Source organism: Schistosoma haematobium, chromosome 2 (assembly GCF_000699445.3).
Source record: "Schistosoma haematobium chromosome 2, whole genome shotgun sequence".
In the NCBI taxonomy this organism is placed as follows: Eukaryota; Metazoa; Platyhelminthes; class Trematoda; order Strigeidida; family Schistosomatidae; genus Schistosoma; species Schistosoma haematobium.
The window spans coordinates 32,919,059-32,943,563 of record NC_067197.1 but is presented as its reverse complement, the minus strand read 5'-3'; the positions used below and the strand labels follow the sequence as shown (position 1 = coordinate 32,943,563).

The 24,505-nt window shown below is 37.3% G+C and overlaps 1 protein-coding gene across 2 annotated transcripts; it reads right to left on the bottom strand.

Moving 5' to 3' along the window:
* Positions 1–262: 262 nt before the first annotated feature.
* SH2B2_1 (SH2B adaptor protein) lies at positions 263–23,929 on the bottom strand. Of its 2 annotated transcripts, XM_051214991.1 has the most exons (8): positions 23,472–23,929; positions 21,869–22,364; positions 20,111–20,348; positions 12,196–12,300; positions 8,123–8,583; positions 6,148–6,233; positions 4,424–4,986; positions 263–1,762 (listed from the first exon to the last, which is right to left on the bottom strand). In XM_051214991.1, the coding sequence occupies exons 1-8, from the start codon at positions 23,710–23,712 to the stop codon at positions 1,400–1,402; spliced, it is 2,553 nt and encodes an 850-aa protein (XP_051068177.1). In that variant the 5' UTR covers positions 23,713–23,929; the 3' UTR covers positions 263–1,399. The 2 variants fall into 2 exon arrangements, with proteins under 2 accessions (XP_051068177.1, XP_051068176.1); XM_051214990.1 differs by having other exon boundaries at positions 4,424–8,583; positions 20,111–22,364; positions 22,521–23,929.
* Between the last annotated feature and the right edge of the window lie 576 nt (positions 23,930–24,505).

The window sequence follows — 24,505 nt, the reverse complement described above, 5'->3', positions numbered from 1 at the left end:
CTAAGTAGTTTATCACTACTTAACGTTGGGAACTAAGAAATTACTTACGCACTAATAATAACGCGTCTCATCTAATTCATAAGTATTCATTTCAGTGTCTATGATTCCCAGCAGTTAAAGAAAGTTATTTTTCACCTGATGAGTCATCAGTTGACACACCATAAAATATTAAAATAGGTTTGGTAATTTAATAATATTTCAATTATGCTCTAGATATCTTAGTCTTATACTGTTTCCACTGATGGATATCAGAATGTGAAAAAGCGAATGTATTGTTTACTGACAAATGGGCATTTCTAATCAGAAAATATTCTGAAACCATTTTCTTTTAAATTAGCGATACGCGCCGTCCGGTGTCATAGTTGCAACAAAGATATTACTTGCGAGTAGCAGTAGATTATCAGATCAAATATTCCGACTGCATTATTGAATCTTAAATGATTTATTCTATTGGAAAGACTTTAATCTCTTTGCAACTTAATCAAGTCAACATTTCATTTCAGTCATCCTACACATTATTTTACAATCTTAAATTCATATACTATAGTTTTTAAATGATGTATTCTGCCGTAAACCTGACCACTTTTTGGATTATTAATTTGGATATATAGTTATGGAACTTGTAGAGAATTTATTGAAAAGAATATTCTTCGTATATACACATATGTTTTAAGATATTGGGAGATATTTCAACAATTAAAAACTCATTCTATTAAAATTGATACCTTTATTTCAATTGAATTAGACTATTGCGTAAAGCGATATCTCAAATGCATTTCATCGACAAGTGGAGTTAAAAATCAAATAATAATAATAATAATATCCACCGAAAAAAAATATTGCACAGTATATGACAACCATAATGTATGTATACAGACATATGGAAAAAAAAAACAATTAGATTAAAATAATAGCCATTGAAAAATAAATAATTCATCAGGTAGAGAAGAGAATAAAATGATCAACAATTTGAAAATATAATTCATACATTGATAATAAATGCACTCTGAATTATTTAAATAAATTATTAAATAGAAAATAGTTATACGCATGTTCACATGAATATGGACGAGTTTAAAATGAAAAGAAAAAAATGGGTTATTCAGTTAACTTTTGAAATAAATGGAAGCAAACTTTTAACCTACGTATGTATACAACAGTAAGTTAAATTGGCCAGATATTTGTTTATATAATTTACAAGGCACAATTTTTTTTAACAGATTCTGAAGAAAAAGACTGATGGGAAGTCATGGGACTTTATATATATATAACCTTAATAAAATTTTCTCTGCTAAAGCAGTTCAACAGTTCAGAGTAAGAAAACAATCTAAAGGAGACATTTTGTTAAGGTTATTACTTTGACTTTATTGTTAGTTTAAATCAGAGAGGCTTTTGCTGTTTACATGACAATGTATTGATTTTGTCCAGCTTTACCACCTGATGCGGTCGCCGCAGCTACAGCAGCTGCTCGACCTACTGTATTTGAGTTAGCACGAACTGAACCGCGACAAATAACTAGTCGTTCACGACTACCTGTCAAATGAGTATTAACAACATAAGCTGACAATGTGATAGGAGTAGGAGTAGAAGTTGTGGAATTAGGCAAAACATCAGAAGATAAGCCATCAGTCATATTTGATATTAATGTTTGTTCTAAAGGAATAGGTTCTTGTCGGAAATGTTCCAACATTTCTACGATTGAATCAAAAGGTAGGTGTTGAACTCTACAATGACCATCTGGACTCAAAGTCATTCTTAAGTGCTATATACAAAAAGAAAGAAATAATAATTCCGTGAAAAAAGGTGATGAAAAAAATTTGTGGATAAAAAAGTGTATTGAGAATATCAAAGATATTTCTCAATAAAGTTTCATTTTTTGGAGAACTATGTACGCATCCAAGAGTGTAACAATTAGAAAATGTCAGTAGCGAACTAAGCGCGAATGTATGTAACGGACGGCAGCAAACTCCACTTATAATTCGAGAGGGAGAAAAAGTCAATGGGAAATAAATAAAAATACACGAAATGATATTCGTAAACCTAAATTATAAGCCAAAATCCTATATCTATAACATGTCAGTGGCGATGTTTTGATTATTCTTATGCTTAGATAGTCAAAGTATTTTTTGGACCGTTCTACTTTGTATAATAAAGATATGGGAAACTGAATGATGTGGTCCAAAAGGGCCAGTTCAAAATTCTACTACAAGTTTCATTTGTTTGCAAGAAACCACAAAGGTTTATCTGAATATTGCACAGAGAGGTGATGAGTTCATCAAAGCACAAAAATAGTTATAAATAAACATTGTACAAAAGAACCGTAATTCACAAAATCACTTTTACTATACTAAAAGAATAATGAAACCTATGTTCTGTCCACCTTCTGTAAAAACCGCCACACCTATTAGCAAAATGATCCCCAAAATTGGACAGCAGGTCATTCTGACGTTAGTGGAAATGTTTCAGAAGCTATCACAGTCAGTCATAGTTGACGTGGAACTTGAGATATGTGTGGACCGGTCAAGTTGTCAAACCACATAGGTATACGGAGATTATGTATACTATTAAACCACATAATAAGAAAAATACCAAGTGTTATGACTTTAAGTTTGCGGTCAATTTTCACCCTAATTGTTGTAACGGGTGAGACTGCAGGTTTTGATACGCAGCGTTTATATCGATCGATTACAGTGACACGTAAACACGAACGGACGGCCTAGAGTCTCGATTGGTCTCGCCTCCCTGTCTAGTCCAGTCAGTTGAGTCCAGAACACAAGCCACAGCCTCGGAGATATGAATCATTATATCTCAAACATACTTTGTTTATATACCAATCAAGCACACCACATCGTACCATAAAATAGAAAACAACATTTTGTACAATATTCAACAAGTGAACAGATATCGACCAATAGAAAATGTCCATTTAAAGTCCAAGGACACCATTGAACTTAACACCATAATTATTGGTCTATTCCTCCGCATCCACAACACTAAGGTAGTCAAAGAAGTGGTATCAGTGAAATTGGTTAATCTATAAACGTGATACCCACCAACCATGTAATTAGTTAGCATTTAAGCAAGTAATCGGTAGTATAACCTTCATAGATTACGTCCGAGTTATAAAATAATAATTCATTAATAGTTAGTTAATTGTGTACACAAATCCACAGTGATTTACTTGAAGAGTTCAACAAATGATGACTGATCAAGTAATTTACATTACAAAATCATTATCAAGCACTAGGCTATTAGCACGATGTCAATCGTCTTCCTTAATAAGGGATTAATGATTTTTACGTGATAGAACTTTTTCTACAACACAAACAGTTAAAATAATCTAAAACCTAATTAGAGTAGTGCCTTAATTCAAAACTCCAAAGCGTTTTAATTAAATAACGACGTGAACCCAAATGTTGTGAACAGACAAGTCGTTCATCATTCAGTCCATAGACACAATTATTAGCATACAGTGATATAATCAACGATTACTCTTTTTTCGTTAATCGACAATTTATAAACAGATTTTATAAGAGTCAGCATATACTGTACAACTATTAAAACCAAAGAATAGTATGTGTTGAGATTGTGAAACATGAGTTTCAAAGTGATATGATTCTGATCAATAAATTATACTTAAAACGCAACACAGACAGATAAACAGTTAAAAGTGATCTTCGATTGTACTGTTTTATTTTAGTGTTGAACAATGACATTACCACATACACTAAACCCTACCGCTTTCCAATATCACGAATTAATGTATTTCGACAATGATTTCTTGTAGCTCAGGAAACGAAACCACCACTAACAATGATCTTGTGGTTTAACCAATTTAAAGTCAGTTCAACTTTAATCTTATTTGGTGAAAAACGGAACGAAAATAGATCTATGGCTAATGTTGTAGACCGATTCTTAATGTGACTCAGGAACCAAGCATAGAAACAACTTTGAGCAACAGTATCAGTGTACGCGGCAGTAATACTACCCGACAGCTTAATCCGAAGTTTGTGAATTATGGTTAAAACTCATGATCGAGTGGTTGAAATTTGAGTGTTTTAAGCAAAGAAGCTTTGCTTTCTTAGGATTTAATAAACTAATTTACTTATTTAAGGAATAAATACTACACTAGAACGACATAATTTATGAGATCGCCATGCCACAAACAAAAACATTTAGACGACATCAGTAACGAAGAGGTAGTGGTCCCCTAAGGAAATCACCTCTGTCGGTTTGGGCACACGGGAAGTATTCCGGCTCTCACACAAGTCAAATGATCTGTGGCTCAAATATATTTGGTGACTCCATGTATCAATGTTTATGTGTTTAAATAAATATAAATATATAAATGAAGTTTAAAAAACAGACATTTAAAATAACCTGTAATTACACAATCCGTAGTGATAACAAAGTGTATACTCACCTTAGGTTTACCATGACAACTAAATGTCAGGACGAATTCACCCTGTTTTGTTTCACTTTGACGCACAAGAAATACACCATCTGTAGTTGGCAAAGCAGGTGGCATGTTCGATAAGTCAGTAGTATTTTGTTCAAAGTTAAAACTTATTCCAGCAGCTTCAGGACAAGTTAGATGTTGTTGTGTAGTACCATGTTCAAACTCCGAAAGTTGACCCAATACATAACTAGCGGCTCGAACTCGTGAAAGCGTTCCATGATACCATGGGTAAATAGAAAGCTGGTGACCAATTACATCTTCAAAACCAGAAGTCAGTGAGGAAATACGTGGCAGGTTGTTTGAAGAATTAAAAACAGAAAACGCTCCACTTCGAAAACTATCGACTCTTGATTGATTTGTATTAGGTGAATTAATTTGTTCTAGTAAAGTATTGTTTGTCAAACTGCATAACCTATTGCTTTTATCTGGTCTGCTAATCGAGTGTAATGAAACGGGATGAGAGGAAGGCGACGTATGCCGAAATCCTGAGGCGAAGGTAGAAGGTCGCGATGGAGTAGGACAAAGAACTGGAAAAAATATAATACAAATAGTAGTGATTAAATGGGATAAAAAAGTTAGAAGGAAATGAATCACTTTTACACAAATAGGTTACAGTCCCAATTTCAAGAAGTAATGAGGAAAACAGCTAATTCATATATGAATATGTAAAAACTCAGTATTTACAATTTATTTATTGATATCTGCAAAAATAACTAACATGATGTAGTAACCAAGTAGAGCTTTGTACACTTGATTTGAATCACACTTAACCGAGCACTAGACATTGCATTGATCTTTTCAGTTTTACTTGGATTCTAGGTGGGATTCGGTACTAAGAGATACTGAGGGATAATAAACCACATAATACATGAGAGGACTATGAAGATATAAGATTTACCAGATATGAAGTGCACAATACGTTAGTTATTCCTTGTCATTAGCACAGGAAACAAAGAAACCGATTTAAAGCGATTGCTACTGAATTAATGAGGTAGGCGACTGCTTTTTTACGCATACAGATATACACATTATATCGATTATCATATACGAAAAATCGAACTACACCATTAATATATCGCTCATAAACTGATCACTTTAAATCTTAATTCACAAATATCCTGCACCATTTTGTAGAAAGAAGGACAACTAAAGATTATCATTTGATAATAAACTAATTAGAACTTATACTGAAATCTCATAAAAACTTGAATTTTCGATGGAAAATGCACCGACATCTAGAATATTTGATATTATAGTTAGAATATGAGTTTGAGAGGGGTTTCCATTCTGAACAGTATTGTTGTTATTATTAACTAATGATGGAACTTATTGGAGGGGATGTAGAAAAATTTGTTGATGAAATCCTGCAACAATGTGAAGTTTGTTTAAAATGTTATCAGGTAAAATTTAAAAGCAAAATCACTGATTATTTTATTCAAGTTTAGCTTGTATTTAGGCAAACTTTTCACTCAAACATTTTATTACTATTTATTTCTATCAATACACCTAACATTCACTTGAATCGTAATGAAATTTTCATCGGATTTAACCTGATGGTATTTCATGGTTTTAATAATTAAACAAATAACACGGTATAGTCAGTCAGATATCATATAATAGAGAGGAGACAAGAGTAGACAGTGTGAATAGACAAACAGTAATGAGAGAGAAAGAAGAATCGAACATACCATTAGCAGAAGGTTTTATAAATCCATGAGAAGATATAGTATTATTCGCTGTAGCAGTGCATCCATCTGATTGGCTAAGATTCATACTAGTGATAGCCAACAAAATAAAATATTCAAGTTACAAAATCTATAAAACTAACATTTATATTGTTGATTAACATTAGACATTTAAATCATTTGTTTCCACCGCAAAACATTTGCCAAAGAGAATGACATTGTAAACAAAAAATCAATCCTAGAAGGACAAATTTTGATCAAATATCGTTAACTTCCGTTTCGTAGCCAAGACTAATTTCATTCTTGCTTTTCACGTAGTGACGAAGGTTGGCAAAAAAATAAAATAGAGGGATGGATAAATTTCACACTCAGCTGTAAGAACGCATCTTAACCCACAAATATAGTTAGAATATGGTGAATGAACAGTATATGTACAGATGAGTTTAACTTAATGACATGTTTTCCCTGAATACCACCCAGATTGTGCCACCTCAATTCTAGATCAGAGCGATCGTGACAAAAATGGTGACAGAAAACAGAGAATATAAAACCGTTTCACATTTTATCTATTGAATACTAACTTTGAAGTCAAAATGGGAAAGGCCACTGGTAATTACAGCAGGGAGACTATACTGCACAGACGACCTTGAGCGGTTCCAAAAATACCCTTGCAAACCAGAAAGTAAGTGGTGTGAAGGGATAGTATTTTACAGAGAACGAAAGAACTAGAAAAGACCAAAACCTTTTATACAACCCAAGAACTGGAAATAGCTCTAGGTATTTTGAAATCACAGCAGATGTAATTCAATAATTCGACCACATAACTTGAAAACATATTACTCATAGAGTAATAAAATTATATTTCTTCAGTCGTCACAATATCGCCCAAGCATTATTCGTGTAGACACTTATTAAGGTGTCCACAGTGTCACGTATGCGCCACAATGTGATGAATGTAACCAAATCTCGATAGACACTTGTAAGCTTTGCAATCGTGGGTCCGTGGTTGGATGTACTCCCTGATGATAAGCATGAAGGTTAGAGTCCATCGATTAATCACGTATTGAAAACGCCTCTATTGAAGAATTCTAGAATTCCAGAAATCTGCTGGTGGGATTTAAGGAAATACTACTTAATCATTACATCTTTTCAGTTCTATTGAATAGTCTAAATTCGGAAATAAGATAAATACGTGTTTCCCCTCTTAGACCTTTATTAGGATTCGAAAAATTATCTAACAATAGTTTTAATATTCCTTTATTGTGCAGCTAATTGTAATAACTTAAAATGATGCACATTTTTGAAATATCTTGAAGTAACACTTCCAAACGAAAATGCAATTATCAGTGTGGAATTGTTGAGAATGTTAAGTTTTTTTATTGAAATCATGAATTGATGAATGTTAGATCACCATCGAAAACCTGGAAGCGCTGGACTGCTAATCCGTGTCAGGTAGAGACAGGTATCTGCCTCAGACAATAGATGTTCGCGCAATTTCGTGGGTTGGTTGAAGTTAGACATTGACACCTCTGGATGCCGACTCAGTGGTCTAGAGGTTAGGCGTTTCCGCGCGAAACCGAAGATCCTGGGTTTGAATCCCGCGTGCGGGACCGTTGATGTGCACTGCTGGGGAGTCCCATACCAGGACGAAACGGCCGTCCAGTGTTTCCAGGTTTTCAATGGTGGTCTAAAATTCATCGATTCCTGATCCCAATCGAAAATGCAATTGGTAATCTCAACTAACGCTATCAACAAAATTGTTTAACTGTACTAGCATACTGACCGATTAAGAATAAACTTTAATTTAGGAGGCGAGTTTAATTAATTAAATATATTTAGAAAAATGGTTTTCTAGTTTACAGTGTTTGATAAAGAACTACTTTTGCTTGCTTAAGACTGTTAGCTCACTTATAGTTAATAAACTGAATGCATAAAAGTAAAAAGTGTCTGTTGTGAAAATTTTGTAAAAATGATTTACCTATGATTTGTAATGGGACGATCAGATTTAGAGGAGGCAGACCAAACATCCGGTACACTACTGACATGGCTACAAACACATGCAAATGTTGATATAGGAGTGGAGTTTGCTGAGTTATCTGTACAAAGTGGTTTGGAATTAGTAGAATGAAATACTGATGTGTCATGAACCTTTTTATGGTCGAATCCAATGCATAATTCATTTGCATCAGTTTTGTTTGGTGGTAAAGGGACTGAGGACAGTATATCAGAGGGTGATTTTGAACTAGAATCCAGAATCGCATCACAGTTAGTGCATCGTTCAGATCGAACAAAAGTTACAATACGACTAGGGTCAATGTCATACTTAGGAGAAACAGGATTCCTGCGCAATGGTGGCAAGCCACTACGTATAGCAGCGATCCATTCGTTGGCATCGATTTCATCCGATGACTGAAAAATCTTTTGGTCCCCGAATTCGGTCTGCAAGTGAAACGTTGAGAATATTACACATGACAATTTCAATAATCTCAAAAATAATTAAAGTAAGGAAAATAATTTACACATCTTAAGATTAGCAAATAGACGAAATATGTTGTATAGATTAATGCCTTTGTATTATACATCTGGTGTAAGACTTAATGATATTAAATGTATTGACCGGATGATTTCAATCACTCATTAATTTATCTAGGCTCTTAGGCAGCAGGTCTTAAGAGAGAACCCTGTCGCACCTACTTCACTCTGTGCAGCCAGTTAGCATTACTAGCCCTCACATAAATGTACCTTAAAACTGAACATAAACATATACGTGGAGTGAACTACATTTAGTTAATTAAAATGAGTAGATCAAATAGTCATCACTATACCGGACAATTAGATAATACAGATAGAGAGACTTTTGGGGGACTAATAATTCAACGGGTAGATAAGATTACTTAAAAAGCAAATTTAAATATTTTTCAAGTAGAGATGGACGGTGACTAGCAGTAAAATCGAGGACACGCGTTTTATCTTATTCGAGACTTATCACCTAATATACTTGCATCTTAGAGTGGACATCAACTTTGGGATGCAGGTACACCCAGCTGACGAGTTCCGAATAGGAAAAAATGCTTATAATGTTTGTGACTTAAGGCAACATCAAGGTCATCCACACAGGATGAAAATATGCCAAAAAAGACTGATAAATTGCAGTCATAAACATTAATGGGAAGATTCGAACCAACACAAAAATGAATAAGATGATAGTTAAGTTTGCTGGAGAAGACAAATTAATCTTTGTTAAACGATATACAAATTAGTTCGAACTCTACTGGTTTGATAAACATCAACACTACTGAATGAACCATTCTGAAAAAAACATGAGCTGATATTTACAGGGATTTATTCAGATAATGTGAGTCTATATTAAATTTGTTGTTGAACTGATTTCTTTCTTTCAGTTTTGACGTTTCTCAAAAATACGGCAAAATAATACTATCTTTAATTATTAAGCCAGAGGGTAATACAGATATTGAATTTCTGTTCACGTTAAATTAAAAGACATAATCGAGCACAAGCCCCCAAATGGCACGGCCGAGTGGGGAGTCCGCTCTCCTCGAAATGCTCTAACATGGCCACGCGCATATAGCCTCTGCCAAGGAAGTCCTACTCACTGCCTTCTCGTGGCGGTGTTGTTTACGGAATTGGGAGGACGAAAAACGAATGTTCGGTGCTTTAACCGGGTCGGTGGACACCGAGAGTCCACCTAGGGGAGTTAGAAAATCTTGATTCCAAACCAATGGTGCACATGGGCTTCAGTATCCTGCGGGAACAAATGGCGTGTGAACCAACTGTTGGTCACCGGCTACCATGGGATTGCATCTCTTTACGATGCTCCACTGCCTTGTGTATCAGACCTTTAGGTCGAAGGCTCCGGTTGTGGCCTCCACGAAAACCACCTGCATCGGTTTAGGCACCCGGGCAGTATCACAGCCCTCACACAAATCAAATGAGATTTGTGTGGCGCATATGTATCTGGTGCCCCCTTATGCCAGTATTTGTGTTCAAATAAATAAATAATCTAGCACAATGCATTTATTTGAATCATGTGTTAGCGACAGATTTTAAATCTATCTTGACCTGCAAACTTTTGGGAATTTTCAAATCAATTCTTTATTAATGATGCCAAAGTATATTCGTCTGTAATCTATAAACTTTTAAACATTTACGTGACTTCGAGATGAAATCATCTATTATGCGTTTTCTCATTATGAAACCTATTGTTTACACCAGTAAAATATCTTTTTATATCATCAAAATAATTGAGATACCTTCAAGATTGTGTTATTTCTGAAAAATGAAAATATTTCTTTAAAAATGAGACGCTTTATGATAAAAAAGATGAACCTTGAATACTAAAGTACACTCTTAATTTTTTAAACTTTATTAACAATGTTTTCTTTTACTTCAATAGTACTAACAACAAAACTGATAATTAAACAGCTTAAAGTTGATGCCTTCAATTTAACTTTCCATATCAAATTCTTATATTACAAATTCGGTGGCTTAATAACTCAATGTCAATAGAACTATGAGTAACTATTTTATGAGCATTTAGAAATTTCCCAAAAAAGTCATCCAGTTATTCTTTAGTATTAATCTGGTATGATGACTACCAGACGTAAAACAACACCTGTGGACCTGTATGAAGTCTCATTGTTATTCGATCGTAAACTGTTGTAGGTGGAAATCTCAATATTGGTGTCTTGCACAAATAATTATACGAGATATCAAAATCTCTTTTAGCGTTACTTATTCAAAGGATATTAGTATCAGTTAAACGATATCATGATGACTGTCATAGAATCAGATGATTTAAAGAAGCTTGAAACAACAGTGAAATATGATATTATATAACGTATTTGTGTTTCTTAACTCATGAAATCAGCTTTACTAAGGTTATACCAATAATTCCTGTTGTTTTCTGTACTGGGGTGGTATCGGATACAGCCCAAAGCCATAGTCAGCAAAGGTTGTGCCAAGGCTTTTTTGTGTTTTAGATTTAAATTAAGGCGATCCGATTTCAATTATTCGCAATCAACTAAAATATCAGTAAGGTTCAGAGCACTTGAAATGTGTTATTTTAAATCACAGGATAAATGAATTTCTGAGTAATATTTCTTGCTGAGGGAATTATTACGACTGGCAAGATACTACTACTAGGAGGGCGAATTTGATGGAATTAAATACACTGAGTGGCTCGATCAATTGTGAGCAACATAGAGCCTGGGACATGTGCACCGGTGTAAGTTCCTATACGATTTCATCCCAGTGTGGTGAAATTGCCAAGACAAGCCCAGATAAGTAGAAGTAATAACAGTATCAATGTTAGTAAGAAAGACTAAGTGTAGACATGATCCGATAAGCATTGGGTGAGTATGAGTAATGGCAGCACAAAGATGACACAACCACATGAGTCAGTACACTACACACTTAACCTACCCTAGACAGTAAACAGGGTCTCAGATTCAGACTCAGAACCATTTGAACTATTCCCCCAAAAGAACGACGGACTGAAGAGCCTGGCAAAAATATGTGTCAACACTAATCAGATAGTATGCACTAACCAACATTGGTCATTCTGATACTTAACGACTTCGAGACTGAACCTGTGTCTTGGTTTGTCCACCCTTAGTTTTCTTCCAGTCTGATCCTGCTTTTGTCAACACTGTGCGCTGAGGTAGCCGGTGGTTGGTTATACGTAATACATGTTCCATCACCTCAGTCGATGGAAATTGTCTCAGCAATTGTCGATAGCAAACTGCATAGTCCAATATTAATAAGTGCTTGATCGACTGAATACTTAAACAAGAAAACAGTTTGAGGATAAATATGGTTAGTGACACGAAAGCATATGCCGCTACCATGGCACTCATTATTCTACACCCATTTTAATCACATCGATTTTCTTGATATAATAGTGTGGTTGGAAAATAATAGTTACGATACCAGCATAAAAGTGACAGATTTTAGAATTTACTTAATCTAATTGGATTGGATGCTGAAGAAACGACAAATCTAAGGATTAGACTTTTTACAAATAAAACTCACTTTAACAAGTAAAACGTTGTTCCGAGGGTCTGTAAGTTCATCAGGACAGACCAATCGAACGTCGAAAATAAGACCACAGCACAGACCATACTGGGATTGTTCAGCCTAATTTTGACGTTAAAAAACTACAGGTTATATATATTTTAGATGAAGAGAATAGATTTAAAGTGAAACCGAAACAGAACGAGCATATTACTTAAGTATAACTAAGCAATAAAGTCCACAACCATAGAATCTACAACATTCATTCAGAAAATAGTTCACTCAATTATCAGAATCAAAGCTAAATTTGTAATTAACTCCACTAAACCATTTAACTCAATAAATTGTATAACCAGACTTTCGGGTTACTTATTATGCAATCATGTAACAATTCTGCTGAATCTAGCTATTTCATATGATCGAACGTGGTAAATGTGAACGTAAATCGCACGACTGACTTAAAAGAAATCCACAATATATCGTGATGTTAAATACAAAGAAATGCAACAGGAAGCACCACAGTAATTAGTATATTTCCCTCCTTATCTTTTCTTTGGAGATACGGGGAAAGAATGACAGAATAAGTATATTTTGCAATGCGAAAATGATCAAGAAATTTTACGGTTGAAGATGGATGGTTGATAAACACTGTTGAAATACCTTTTAATATATTATTTGAACACTTCCAAATGAGATATGTGTTAAGGCAGAATTTATAGTAATATTCTGCATTTTGAGTTAACAGTTTCTGATTATACCTGAACATCGAGTATTGAACAAATGAATTGCTATGAGCATTCTAAAGCCTAGTTGATCAGTCAACCAGACCTAGCACGAGTGTGTATCGATTCAGGTTTTGATATTGTACATAAGCACAGCGAACTAACAATATGTAAGGTAAAAGAGTGGAATAGTTAGTCTCGATTGAAATAGAAAACTATATATAACAAAAGTGAACGAATGCGAACTAGAAAGGAGAGAAATAGAGTGAAACTAAGCTCAATGTTTCGAGGAAAAGTGAGAATAGATGTAACTGAAATTAGCTTTACCCATATAATCCAAGACTTCTTTGACCATAGATTATCCTAACCAAGAAGGCAGAACCTCCTGAAATACCCAGACTAACGGTCAGTCAGTCAGTCAGTCAGTAACAACGTAGAACTTCGTACGTACGTACATCAGTTCGAGTTGCCACGCCACATTAGCACAGAGATACAGTTGTCGATTCAAATCCCATAGTGGTAGACGTAATAAGAGTATAAGCAGTAATCGGGAAGATTAGGGTTTGGAGATGTAATTTAAAGAGTATAATCCAGTGAAATAAATTTGGAAAGAGGAAAAAAGGGACATGAAGAATTCAGAAGATTAGAATTTGGGGGAACACAAAGAGTGGATGCACCTGCGCCATTGCAAACGATTTTGAGCCATGTCAATCAGGGTCTCTAACCATCGGTTGCTATCATCTCGCGGTCCCCAACCAGGTAGTCTACACCTACCAACATGACTCAGTCCACTTGTCAGTGACTTCATGGACTTGTGCCATGTTTTGGTTTGGCCGCCCCTAACCTTCTTCCAACCTACTCCTATACCACTGAACATCGCACGTCGAGGCAGTCGGTCGTTGGGCATACGTAACACGTGTCCCAGCCATCTCAACTGATGAAGTTTCACTACTCCATCAATTGATTTGCCATCTTTACCTAGTACCCGTGTCCTAACAACTGCGTTACTTACTCGATGGTCCCATGATATACGAGCAATATTTCGAAGACACCTATGATCAAATACTAGTAACCTAAGCATATCCTCTACTCTTACCGGCCATGTTTCACTGCCATAAAGTAGGACGGAACGAACTGCTGCGCAGTAAACACGTCCTTTGGTTGATAGACGGATATTTCGCCTACGCCATAAATGACGCAAGTTGGCAAGAGCTAGTCGAGCCTTCTGTATCCGTGCTGAGATTTCGTCACACACCAGACCACAAGGGCTGATGAGACTTCCAAGATAAGTGAAGCGGTCGACACACTCAACTACTTCACTCCCTATCACTAGTTCGGGTGTCGATGTAACCCAATCCTGAAGCAACATTTTGCATTTCGAGGGAGAATCGCATCCCGAACATGCTTGCACTGTTGCTTAGAGTGGTCAGAAGACTCTGCATTTTGCCAGCGTCTTCACCAAATAAAACTATGTCATCTGCATATTCCAAGTCAACAAGTGAATCTCCTGGTAGAAGTTCAACCCCTGGAAATTTAGATGAGGAGAGTGTTATCTCTAAAAGTACGTCGACCACAAAGTTGAACAAGAATGGGGAGAGTGGACAGCCCTGACGAACACCACTTGAGGTAATAAATTCTGATGACAGTTCGCCATAAGCTCTCACTCTACCAGTTGTGTTCGAGTAGAGAGCCTTTATAAGGTTAATGTACTTCTTTGGTACTCCTTTCAGTGACAAACACTGCCATAGAACCTCACGATCAACATAGTCGAATGCCGCCTTAAGGTCGAGAAATACTTACATTGTGGGGCGTCTGAATGTGTGTCTGTGTTCTAGAACCTGACGTAGTGTGAATATCTGGTCTATACAACCACGTCCAGGTCGAAAACCAGCCTGGTTTTCTCTAGTCTGCTCTTCACGAGCTTTAGTTAGGCGTCGAAGTATTATTGAAGCTAATATTTTAGACACTATATTAGTCAAACTGATTCCTCTGTGATTGTCACAAGAGGACTTTTGTCCTTTCTTATAGACTGGCACAATCAGTGATTGAGACCAGTCAGATGGGATTACGTCCAGTTCCCAAATTCTACCTAAGACCTCGGTTAATCTCATTGCTAATACTGGACCACCATCCTTAAAAATCTCAGGAGTAAACCTGTCAGGGCCTGCTGCTCTCCCTCGTTTCAGATTTCCTATGGCTTTTTCAACTTCGTAAAGGGACGGAGGACCTAAATTAACTTGCCATTCAGGTTGACTGGAGATCGTGGGAAACCGAAGTGTGGCTGAAGGCCAGTTGAACTGATCCCTAAAGTGTTCTGCCCATCGATCCAATCTCCTGGATTGAGAATGAATAATATGTCCATCATTCTCTGAGATTGTTTCGCTAACGGTCGGGTTCCTAATTCCGGTTTCCTTAACGAGTCTGAACAATTGTCTGCTATTACCTATTGCCGCTGCCTTTTCCATCTCTCTTGCTTTCGCCACCCACCACTGTTCGCGATCATTGCGTAGGCTTCTTGTCAGCTTGCGCTTAAGCTGACTCCGCTCTTCATTATGTTCAGAGCCAGGTGGAATGAGTTTCCGAGCATCTATCAGTGCGATAGATGCTGCTGAGATCCAGTGTTGCTCCCTAACCTTCTGGTTTACCTTACTAGCAGATATCACTGCTGTTTCCACAGCTTTTCGGATATCATTCCATGCTGCCTCGGGGTGGGCATCACATACATGGCTGCCTAACTGTTTTCCTAGTTGTTCCTGAAATATACTCTTAGCTTGACTATCATTAAGTAGGCCCCTAAGAGGTTTCCTTGCAGCGTCTTTCCTACGTCCAGTAAGACGCAAGCAAATACGCGCTCGCACTAGAGCATGATCTGAATCTAAGCATGTGCTCCAGAATGAGCGACAGTCTTCTATCGAGCCCCTCCATCGGTGGCTGATAGCGATGTGATCTATTTGGGTCCAACGTTGGGACGAATTAGGGGTCTCCATGTTAAAAGATGTTTTTCCTTATGTTTAAAGTTAGTATTTGCAAGGAACAGGCGGTTATCTGAGCATAGCTGCAACAGACGGCCGCCATTATCTGTTCTTTGAGCCACGACACCATAAGATCCACCTAGGTGTCTTTCCCTATCGCTTAGTTTACCTACTTTAGCATTAAAGTCACCAGCCACTATTACTACATCAGAGCGCCTAGCTTTTAGGAGGTCGGAGAGCTTTCTGTAAAACTCATCTTTTACATCATCTGAGCTGCAGTGAGTGAGAGAATAGGCAGAGACGACGAAGAGGCAACGACGAGTGGCCCTATCTTTCCGGATTCTTACTGTCCCGTTCAGTCGGACAGCGCACAAACGACTGTCTACTGGGATCCAGTCTAAGAGAGCTAGTTCTGCCCTAGGACTCAATGCTATACCTACGCCGGCGAGGCCACGGGAAGCAGAATCAGGGCTTCCAGATACACGAAGCGTAAATCGAGTCGGTTCTTTATTTTGGTATGGTGAGGTCAAATGAATGACGCTACTTGGATCCTGTATGCGCGTTTCGGAGACGCAGCACACATCGATGGCGCGAGATTCTAAAGTTTTAGCTAAGGAAGCCTACTGTCCTATTTGGCAAAGTGTTCGCACGTTAAAAGCTCCTACGTGTAGTTTAGAGCGTGGTTTCAGGAGACCAGGAATGGCGTTCCACGTACTCGAATCGTTTGCCCTAGCGGTGCGAGGTGATAAAGAGACGTGGGGAGGGTTAGTCGGGGAGATAAGAGAGGTATTAGAAGGTGTAGGAAAGATTTGAATGTGACCACCTTGGTCTCTTGTGCTGTCACGGGTATGAGGGCTGATATCACTTCCCGGCTGCCCACACCGTGGAAGGGTATTTCTTGAGGAACCTGAAAAGGAAATTGGATTAGTGTTGGTCTTGACGACCTGGGAGCGTGACCGCAGAGCCCAAGGGACAACTGCTTGAGGCCGGTCGCGCACGGACTTTTTGTGGAAGGTTTTTGACGTGTTAGCTCCGTTCTTCAAAGGGCCTTACCGCCGGAGACGGAAATCCGTGAGGTAAGGTGAGGTGTGACATTTTTAGGGTCGACCTTTTCTAACCCCACCCCTCCTTGTGGGAAGGCAGCATCGCTACAGATGCTGGTTGTCTCAGGGAAACACCTTACTGCTGTCACACCCCTCTACAGTCAGCAGTACGACTTCGCCCTCAGACCTTGAGTTGCTGCTTTTAGTCTTACCGTTCACCAATCGACCTGCCTGGCATGGTAGAACCTGCAGGAACATATGTTCCAGCCAATATAGCTCGGTTGGGTCATCACGATAGGCAAGCCCGACCACCGCGTCAAGGTAGCAGCTTCGATCGGGAGACTAACGGTCAGTAACTTCACAGACTAATGGTAATATGTTCTGCTTTGTTGATCAGAATTTATGCAAAAAGTTCGTATATGTAATTGTGGTTCGTTTTAAATCATAAGACTCAAATTCTTTACCGCTAATTTTCCAAAGCCAGTGTATGGTATTTATCCATGAAGCTAGCAGGATATTGTCTAGATTGTATAGGAAACTGAAAAATTCCGAGTGGTAGTCTGTAATACCTAAAGTATTCACATTGAGGTTTAAAATTAAGCGGTATGGTTGCCGTTTTCTTTAAAGCACCACTGAGTTATGGGTTGGAGCCGTTGAGTTGGTGATATTGAAGTTAGGTCTAGGGTTATTGATATTCCACAGGTAATAAATCAAATCCATCTGATATCCTCGTTTGCAATTAGTTATCTTCATAGATTTTGTCGTCTTTTTCCCTTGTATTCATAGTAACCGTCCTGTCCAGTTGGCGGATTTATGAACCTGCACGAACTCAGACTTGAAAAACATACTGTACATATTGAGCTACTCCGATGATGAGTTGTTAACCAGTGTAGAAACATGTTCCAAATTTTCCAAAGCCAGTGTATGGTATTTATCCATGAAGCTAGCAGGATATTGTCTAGATTGTATAGGAAACTGAAAAATTCCGAGTGGTAGTCTTTAAGATCTTATAAATTAGCGGTTTTTATTTTATTTTATTTGAATACATAAATATTAGTACAAGGGGGCACCAGATATATATGCGCCACACAATAACAATGAGAATGGGAAGACTTTCTAAGGACATAGTCAGCCCTATCTGTTGTCCTGTCTGCATTAATGTGTGGACGTTGAAGGAAGCCAGTTTGAATGGTGCACGTAGTTTCAGAAAAACTGTTTCAGTATTCGTATTCGGTGGTAGCATTCAATTTTCGACCAGTCAGTGACTCGATATCGTTTAGATCAAACAGAATTTCCACCATAAGCGAGCTGCTGTATAAGTTGAAAAGTAAGGATACGCAAAGTGAGAATGGAAGAGTGACGTCGTACAAAAAAATAAAAATAAAAAGCGAATATTAACAAATGAGTATGGGTTGTTTGAATTGTTATGGGAGTGAGAGGAGTATATCCAACAATCATTGTCATTTCACTTTAATTGTGCGAGGGCTATGATACTGCCCGGGTGCCCAGACCGAAGCGGGTGGTTTTCTTAAAGGGCCACACCCCGAGCCTTTGACTTAAAGGTCTGACCCACAATGCAGTAGAGCAACGTGAGGAGATGTAGTCCCATGGTAGCCGGTGACCGATAATCGGTTCATACACTATTTGTTCCCTCAGGATACTGGAGTACATGTACACCAATGGTTTAGAAAGAAGGTTTATCAACTTCCCAAGGTGGACTCACCGGGCAGCCCTCGCACAATTAAGATGAAATGACAATGATTGTTGGATATACTCCTCTCACTCCCATAACAATTCAAACAACCCATACTCATTTGTTAATATTCGCTTTTTATTTTTATTTTTTTGTACTACGTCACTCTTCCATTCTCACTTTGCGTATCCTTACTTTTCAACTTATACAGCAGCTCGCTTATGGTGGAAATTCTGTTTGATCTAAACGATATCGAGTCACTGACTGGTCGAAAATTGAATGCTACCACCGAATACGAATACTGAAACAGTTTTTCTGAAACTACGTGCACCATTCAAACTGGCTTCCTTCAACGTCCACACATTAATGCAGACAGGACAACAGATAGGGCTGACTATGTCCTTAGAAAGTCTTCCCATTCTCATTGTTATTGTGTGGCGCATATATCCCCTTGTACTAATATTTATGTATTCAAATAAAATAAAATAAAAACCGCTAATTTATAAGATCTTAAAGACTACCACTCGGAATTTTTCAGTTTCCTATACAATCTAGACAATATCCTGCTAGCTTCATGGATAAATACCATACACTGGCTTTGGAAAATTTGGAACATGTTTCTACACTGGTTAACAACTCATGATCGGAGTAGCTCAATATGTACAGTATGTTTTTCAAGTCTGAGTTCGTGCAGGTTCATAAATCCGCCAACTGGACAGGACGGTTACTATGAATACAAGGGAAAAAGACGACAAAATCTATGAAGATAACTAATTGCAAACGAGGATATCAGATGGATTTGATTTATTACCTGTGGAATATCAATAACCCTAGACCTAACTTCAATATCACCAACTCAACGGCTCCAACCCATAACTCAGTGGTGCTTTAAAGAAAACGGCAACCATACCGCTTAATTTTAAACCTCAATGTGAATACTTTAGGTATTACAGCAGCCGTTTTAGTTTTACAAGTTTTTAAACCCCAACAATGACATCACCAGGTTTGATTCAAAGAACTTCCAATCTACCAAAGTAAGAAGTTGGAATAAAAGGCTTTAATCAATCTGGTTTGAAATTAAATAAAAATCACATAAACCCGTTAAAGATTCATGAGACCCATCATGTTATCAAGTATTTTTGATTTATCTAACAAAAACTGTTGCTGGATGACAATTATCATGTGAAATATATCAGCAATAAAATTCGACGGTGTAGGTAAAAAGTCCATTTAGTCTACACGATCATACAACCTATCTATCCGCACACAATAAGAACATGAGTAGCTCGACATACAAATAGATAACATCGGCTAATAAACGTAAATCACACGAAAAGAAGCCTAATCGCAGACCTAATGGAAGCAATCAAACTACTTCTTAATGACATTCATTTATGAAAATGATCAAGAACAAAATTATAAGGATGATAAATAAATAAGAATTACTTGGATATATTATTTCAAGCATATAAACAATTAAAATATCGTAAGATGATCACTTACATCAGGAGGAGTAAATATTTCTAAAATAAGGCCTGCGCTTGTACTACATAAACAAAGACGAGACTGAGCCCACTGTGTAGTTTTCTTCTCAACTCCAGCTTCAGGATTATTCATCTTTTCACAATCAATACGAGGACGATGTGAATCAAAGTGTGGACCAAGCCATTGCATCACAATACCTTCACGAACTACTTCAGCATTCATACTTACAGCAGTCCCAGGAGAACGAGGATAAGGACTGATATATGTTCGATTGAAAACAGAAAAAAATAACGTCCAAGTAGCCGATAAGAATTAGGCAATACGACAATAAATCTCGTGATTCACCTACTCTATGTTCGTAAATTGTGAAAAAAATCAAGCTATATTATCGGTGACATTAGTACATGGAGTAAAGATGCCAATAAAGTGCCGTCTTTTACATGGTGTAATGGAAAGCTTCAGATTGCTTAACAGAAGCGTAACACTAAGATATTAAAGAATAGGTGATTTGGAACGTATCACAGCTCATACATGACCTTTATTTGTTATTTATGTGTTGTGCAACTTAGAGAATCGATCGCTGACATGTTAAAATAAAAGGTTTGATTAATATTTGTTAGTTCGTTTCTTGTTGCAGCAACAAAGTACCAGTTTATTTACCATAATGACGGGACAGATAACAGAAATGCGCTTTATTATTAACCAGTTGGGAGCTGATTTAGATAAATATCAATTAGTTTTGGTTGTCAACATAATGACACCGCCCCACAGCTATCAGTGTGAGACGAAACCAACTAGTAAAACTTGGTTGTGAACATGTATTTTATTTTTATTTATTTTAACACATAGATATTGGTACAAGAAGGCACCAAATACATATGCGCCACACAAATCTCATTCGATATGTGTGAGGGCTGTGATACTGCCCGGGTACCCGAACCGAAGCAGGTGGTTTTCTTAGGGGGCCACTCCCCGAGCCTTTGACCTGAAGGTCTGATCCACAAGGCAGTGGAGCATCGTAAGGAGATGCAGTCCCATGGAAGTCGGTGACCAACAATTGGTTAATACGCCATTTTTCCCGCAGGATACTGGAGCCCATATGTACGATTGGTTTGGAATCCGGTTAAAGCACCGGATATTCACATGTATAGATCACAATGATTGAAGTAGTAGGTGCTAATGTGCAATCAATTCCTACCCCCAACATTTGTGGTTAGCCAGAGCAAAAATACTGATAGATCGCTAAAGTGACCAATTTACTAATAGTGACAATCACAATACAGTGCAACACATTTACTACACGCAAAACGTTGTGCTGGGGCTACACAATCAGATGAATTTTAAATGTTAACTGTAATGTTTAAGTTTTTAAAACCAATTAGGTGGAAGGATTCATAAATTGAAGACCACTGGGTTATGTAGCAAGTTTAGAACTTGTTGATTATTCGTAGGATAAAAATCATACAAAAACACTCCACCAATACGAAGCAAAACCGATAACGATAGCATTAATGTAGTGATCCGATCTTGCTTGAATAGCCGATCACCCTATAATTATAAATACAATCTAGCTTAGATCTCCAAATTTGCCTTCATTTTTGGAGTGTGCAGATTCTTTAAATGAATTGGCAAGTTGAACTAGTCCTAATGGGCTGAATAGATGGAAAAGGTTGATTTGAAAACTACAAATCTATACTAAAGACATCCCAGACTCAATACTACTCTTTACAGGAAGAGTAATCCATTTAATTAATGTTTAAGCAAAAAGATTCTCACCCCCCATATTTCCCTCGAGAACTGTCTACACTAAGAGGTGATCTACGACGCCAAGCGATTGTAAAACTACGTCGAAGCCAGAGGGAACTCAGGCGCCAACTAGGTTTGATTTCCGAAACACCTTGGTTTATTGGCGAATCTGTGTGGAATTTTGTCTGTTGCTCTCCTAGCCAGTGGTGTTTTTGATGAAAATCTTGCTGGTTAACTGAAGGCTGCCGATTAGAATTTTTGTTGGGAGCACTTCTTGAATGTCGAGTTCTTGAAAAGATATTCTTTGAGGCTTTATCTGAAGGTATATCACAGCTCTTGCCACGAGGTGAAGTGTTGCGAACCCCTGAGGCAGCCACAGCCTTGGACCGTGCGGCCGCTACCACAGCACTGGCATTAGCATATGCAATGTGGGAAAAATTTTCACTCAATTCTGTGGAGGAAGAGTTTATAGATAGGTTTTCTTCTTTGAAAGACAAACGTTCACTCGTATTTTTGAGATCAGTACCTAGTGAAATGAATGGAAAATTTGATGACTAACTTCAGGAACAAACTTTGAAATGCAACAAAAACAAGTGACACCACATAACTACATTAAAATCATTTACTAATTTCAACCTTGGGGCAAGTTACTTCAACAAAATACACTGTCTTTTATAATTACCTTATTACATGCAATTGAAAGCATCGTGTATGTATAGAAACAGGCACCTCTAAAGCTAAAAATATGTAACGAAGATAAAACAGCAAGGTTAGTGAAAAGTATGTAAACATTTAGATGTGAAGAATGAACCATGTCTGGTTAAGAGATCAGCTTTCAGCCGGAAGTCAACTATGGTACCACCATGACTGCCACGACTAATAGCTTTATTAAATTTCCCCGGTTTCGGATAGAAAGTTACCATTAGGAGTGCAATAATATTCTATAACCATTCATACCGAAGTATATGGAAAAGCCAACCATGAGAGACCTCAAAAATATACGATTAAATCTGCTCACATCTTTACATAATCCCGACATGTTACGGATTTGTTGACTTGACAGTTTTCACCATACTTACAATACTGTTTACCTATAGTAAGAAAATGAATCTCTAATTTCTTAATATTGCACATAGCCGTGATTCAGGTCAATCTAATGGGGGGGGGACAAAGCAAGAAATAAGATGAATTAAGCTGTAACTTTTAGACAATTTCCACAGTATGATGCACATCTGAAATCCGTTTATATGCAGAGAAATCGGGCCTGATCAAGACGTTAAAATTTAATTTATAGTGAAAACATCCTTTCATTTACTAACATGTGGTTACTCGCTCACAACCATAGTTCGACAATTATGAGTGTTAGGGTAAGAGTAAACGTACCCGACAACCTCACGACAATAAATCTAGACGACAAGAGTTAACAACTGGTTCGTTATACATTGCCTAACACAGTGGTCTAAATAAAAGAACTATGCAACCCTTAAAAGACTGTACATCTAACTAACAAGTAAAATAGGTGAAGAAATATATTTTGGTAAATTAAATTAGTAAATAGATAATCTTCAATAAACGTAGGCCCTGTTTACGCCTATGACAAAAAGCACTAATCACATAAAACGCGACCAAGTACCTGTTTTTGATGACTGTATTTCGGCAGGCTTATTTTCCTGCACAAAATAGCAAGGAGATAGAGATGTTTCAAATTTGCGACGCATTTTCTTAAATATAATTTCCAAAAACTCCAAAGCACAACCAGGTTTGTCATCATGACGATTATCATTTAAATAGGCCTTGAACAGCTGAAGTGCTTCAATAGATAGTCTGACGCTAGCGACCGAACAAAACTCACTCCATGTCTCCTCACGAGTCATAACAGAGGATGAAGTCCGCACCTCACCAGACAACCTAATCTGTCCGGAATATGGAACGGAGTATGAAGTATCGCAAGCAAACGATAGAGTTGCGAAAACACTAGCACGTGGTCCAATATCCAATGACTACATGATTAGCTATTGAAAAACCTTTTCACTTGATCATTTTTAACGAACAGAGTTAATCGATTCAAGACGGAAGTTCAGTAATATTAATCCTTGTCAAAGCTTTCTCACTTAAACCCTAAACGTTGTCGAGCAAAAGTAGTTAACTGATAGTCCTTCAGTAATTGTGTCTAGATTATAGGGAATGGATCTTAGAAATGGAATGATAATACCCTTATGTTGATCCTTCAGAAATTCAAAGGAAATGAAAAATAAACAGGCAATTGGATTGTAAAAAGTGCTTGAAAAACGCGAGTGCGTGTGACAATTTCGTGTGGACGTTTAACCCAAACTTAATTATTTGATGTGAGTTTAGTAGTGACAACTGAACAACCGAAAAAGCTTCATAAAAGTACTCGGCTTTAGTCCTTTTTAAGGTGCTTAACCAAGTGTTTGTAACGGTGATGGTACAGAGGCAAATAAATCCTAAAAACAAGTAGTTCTGTATGTCTTCCAATTAGATACTGACCTCATTAGTTTTACTGAACACAACCTAGCAGAAAGAGCTCGATCATGTCACCTCACCAGATCACCAGTGAAAACGTCGTGTTATGCATCCCTTACAGCTGTTAGCCAGCTCAAAACAAACACTTCTCGATATGTCTATAGTTTTCCATGTATATTTCTG

Coding starts and splice junctions, on each gene's coding strand:
- SH2B2_1 (XM_051214991.1), bottom strand. CDS start 23,712: ATGACTCGTGAGGAGACATGGAGTGAGTTTTGTTCGGTCGCTAGCGTC. Junction 20,349..21,868: donor TCTCGAGGGAAATATGGGGG/GTGAGAATCTTT, acceptor AACATATATCAG/TCCTTATCCTCGTTCTCCTG. Junction 1,763..4,423: donor GTTGTCATGGTAAACCTAAG/GTGAGTATACAC, acceptor TTTTGTATATAG/CACTTAAGAATGACTTTGAG.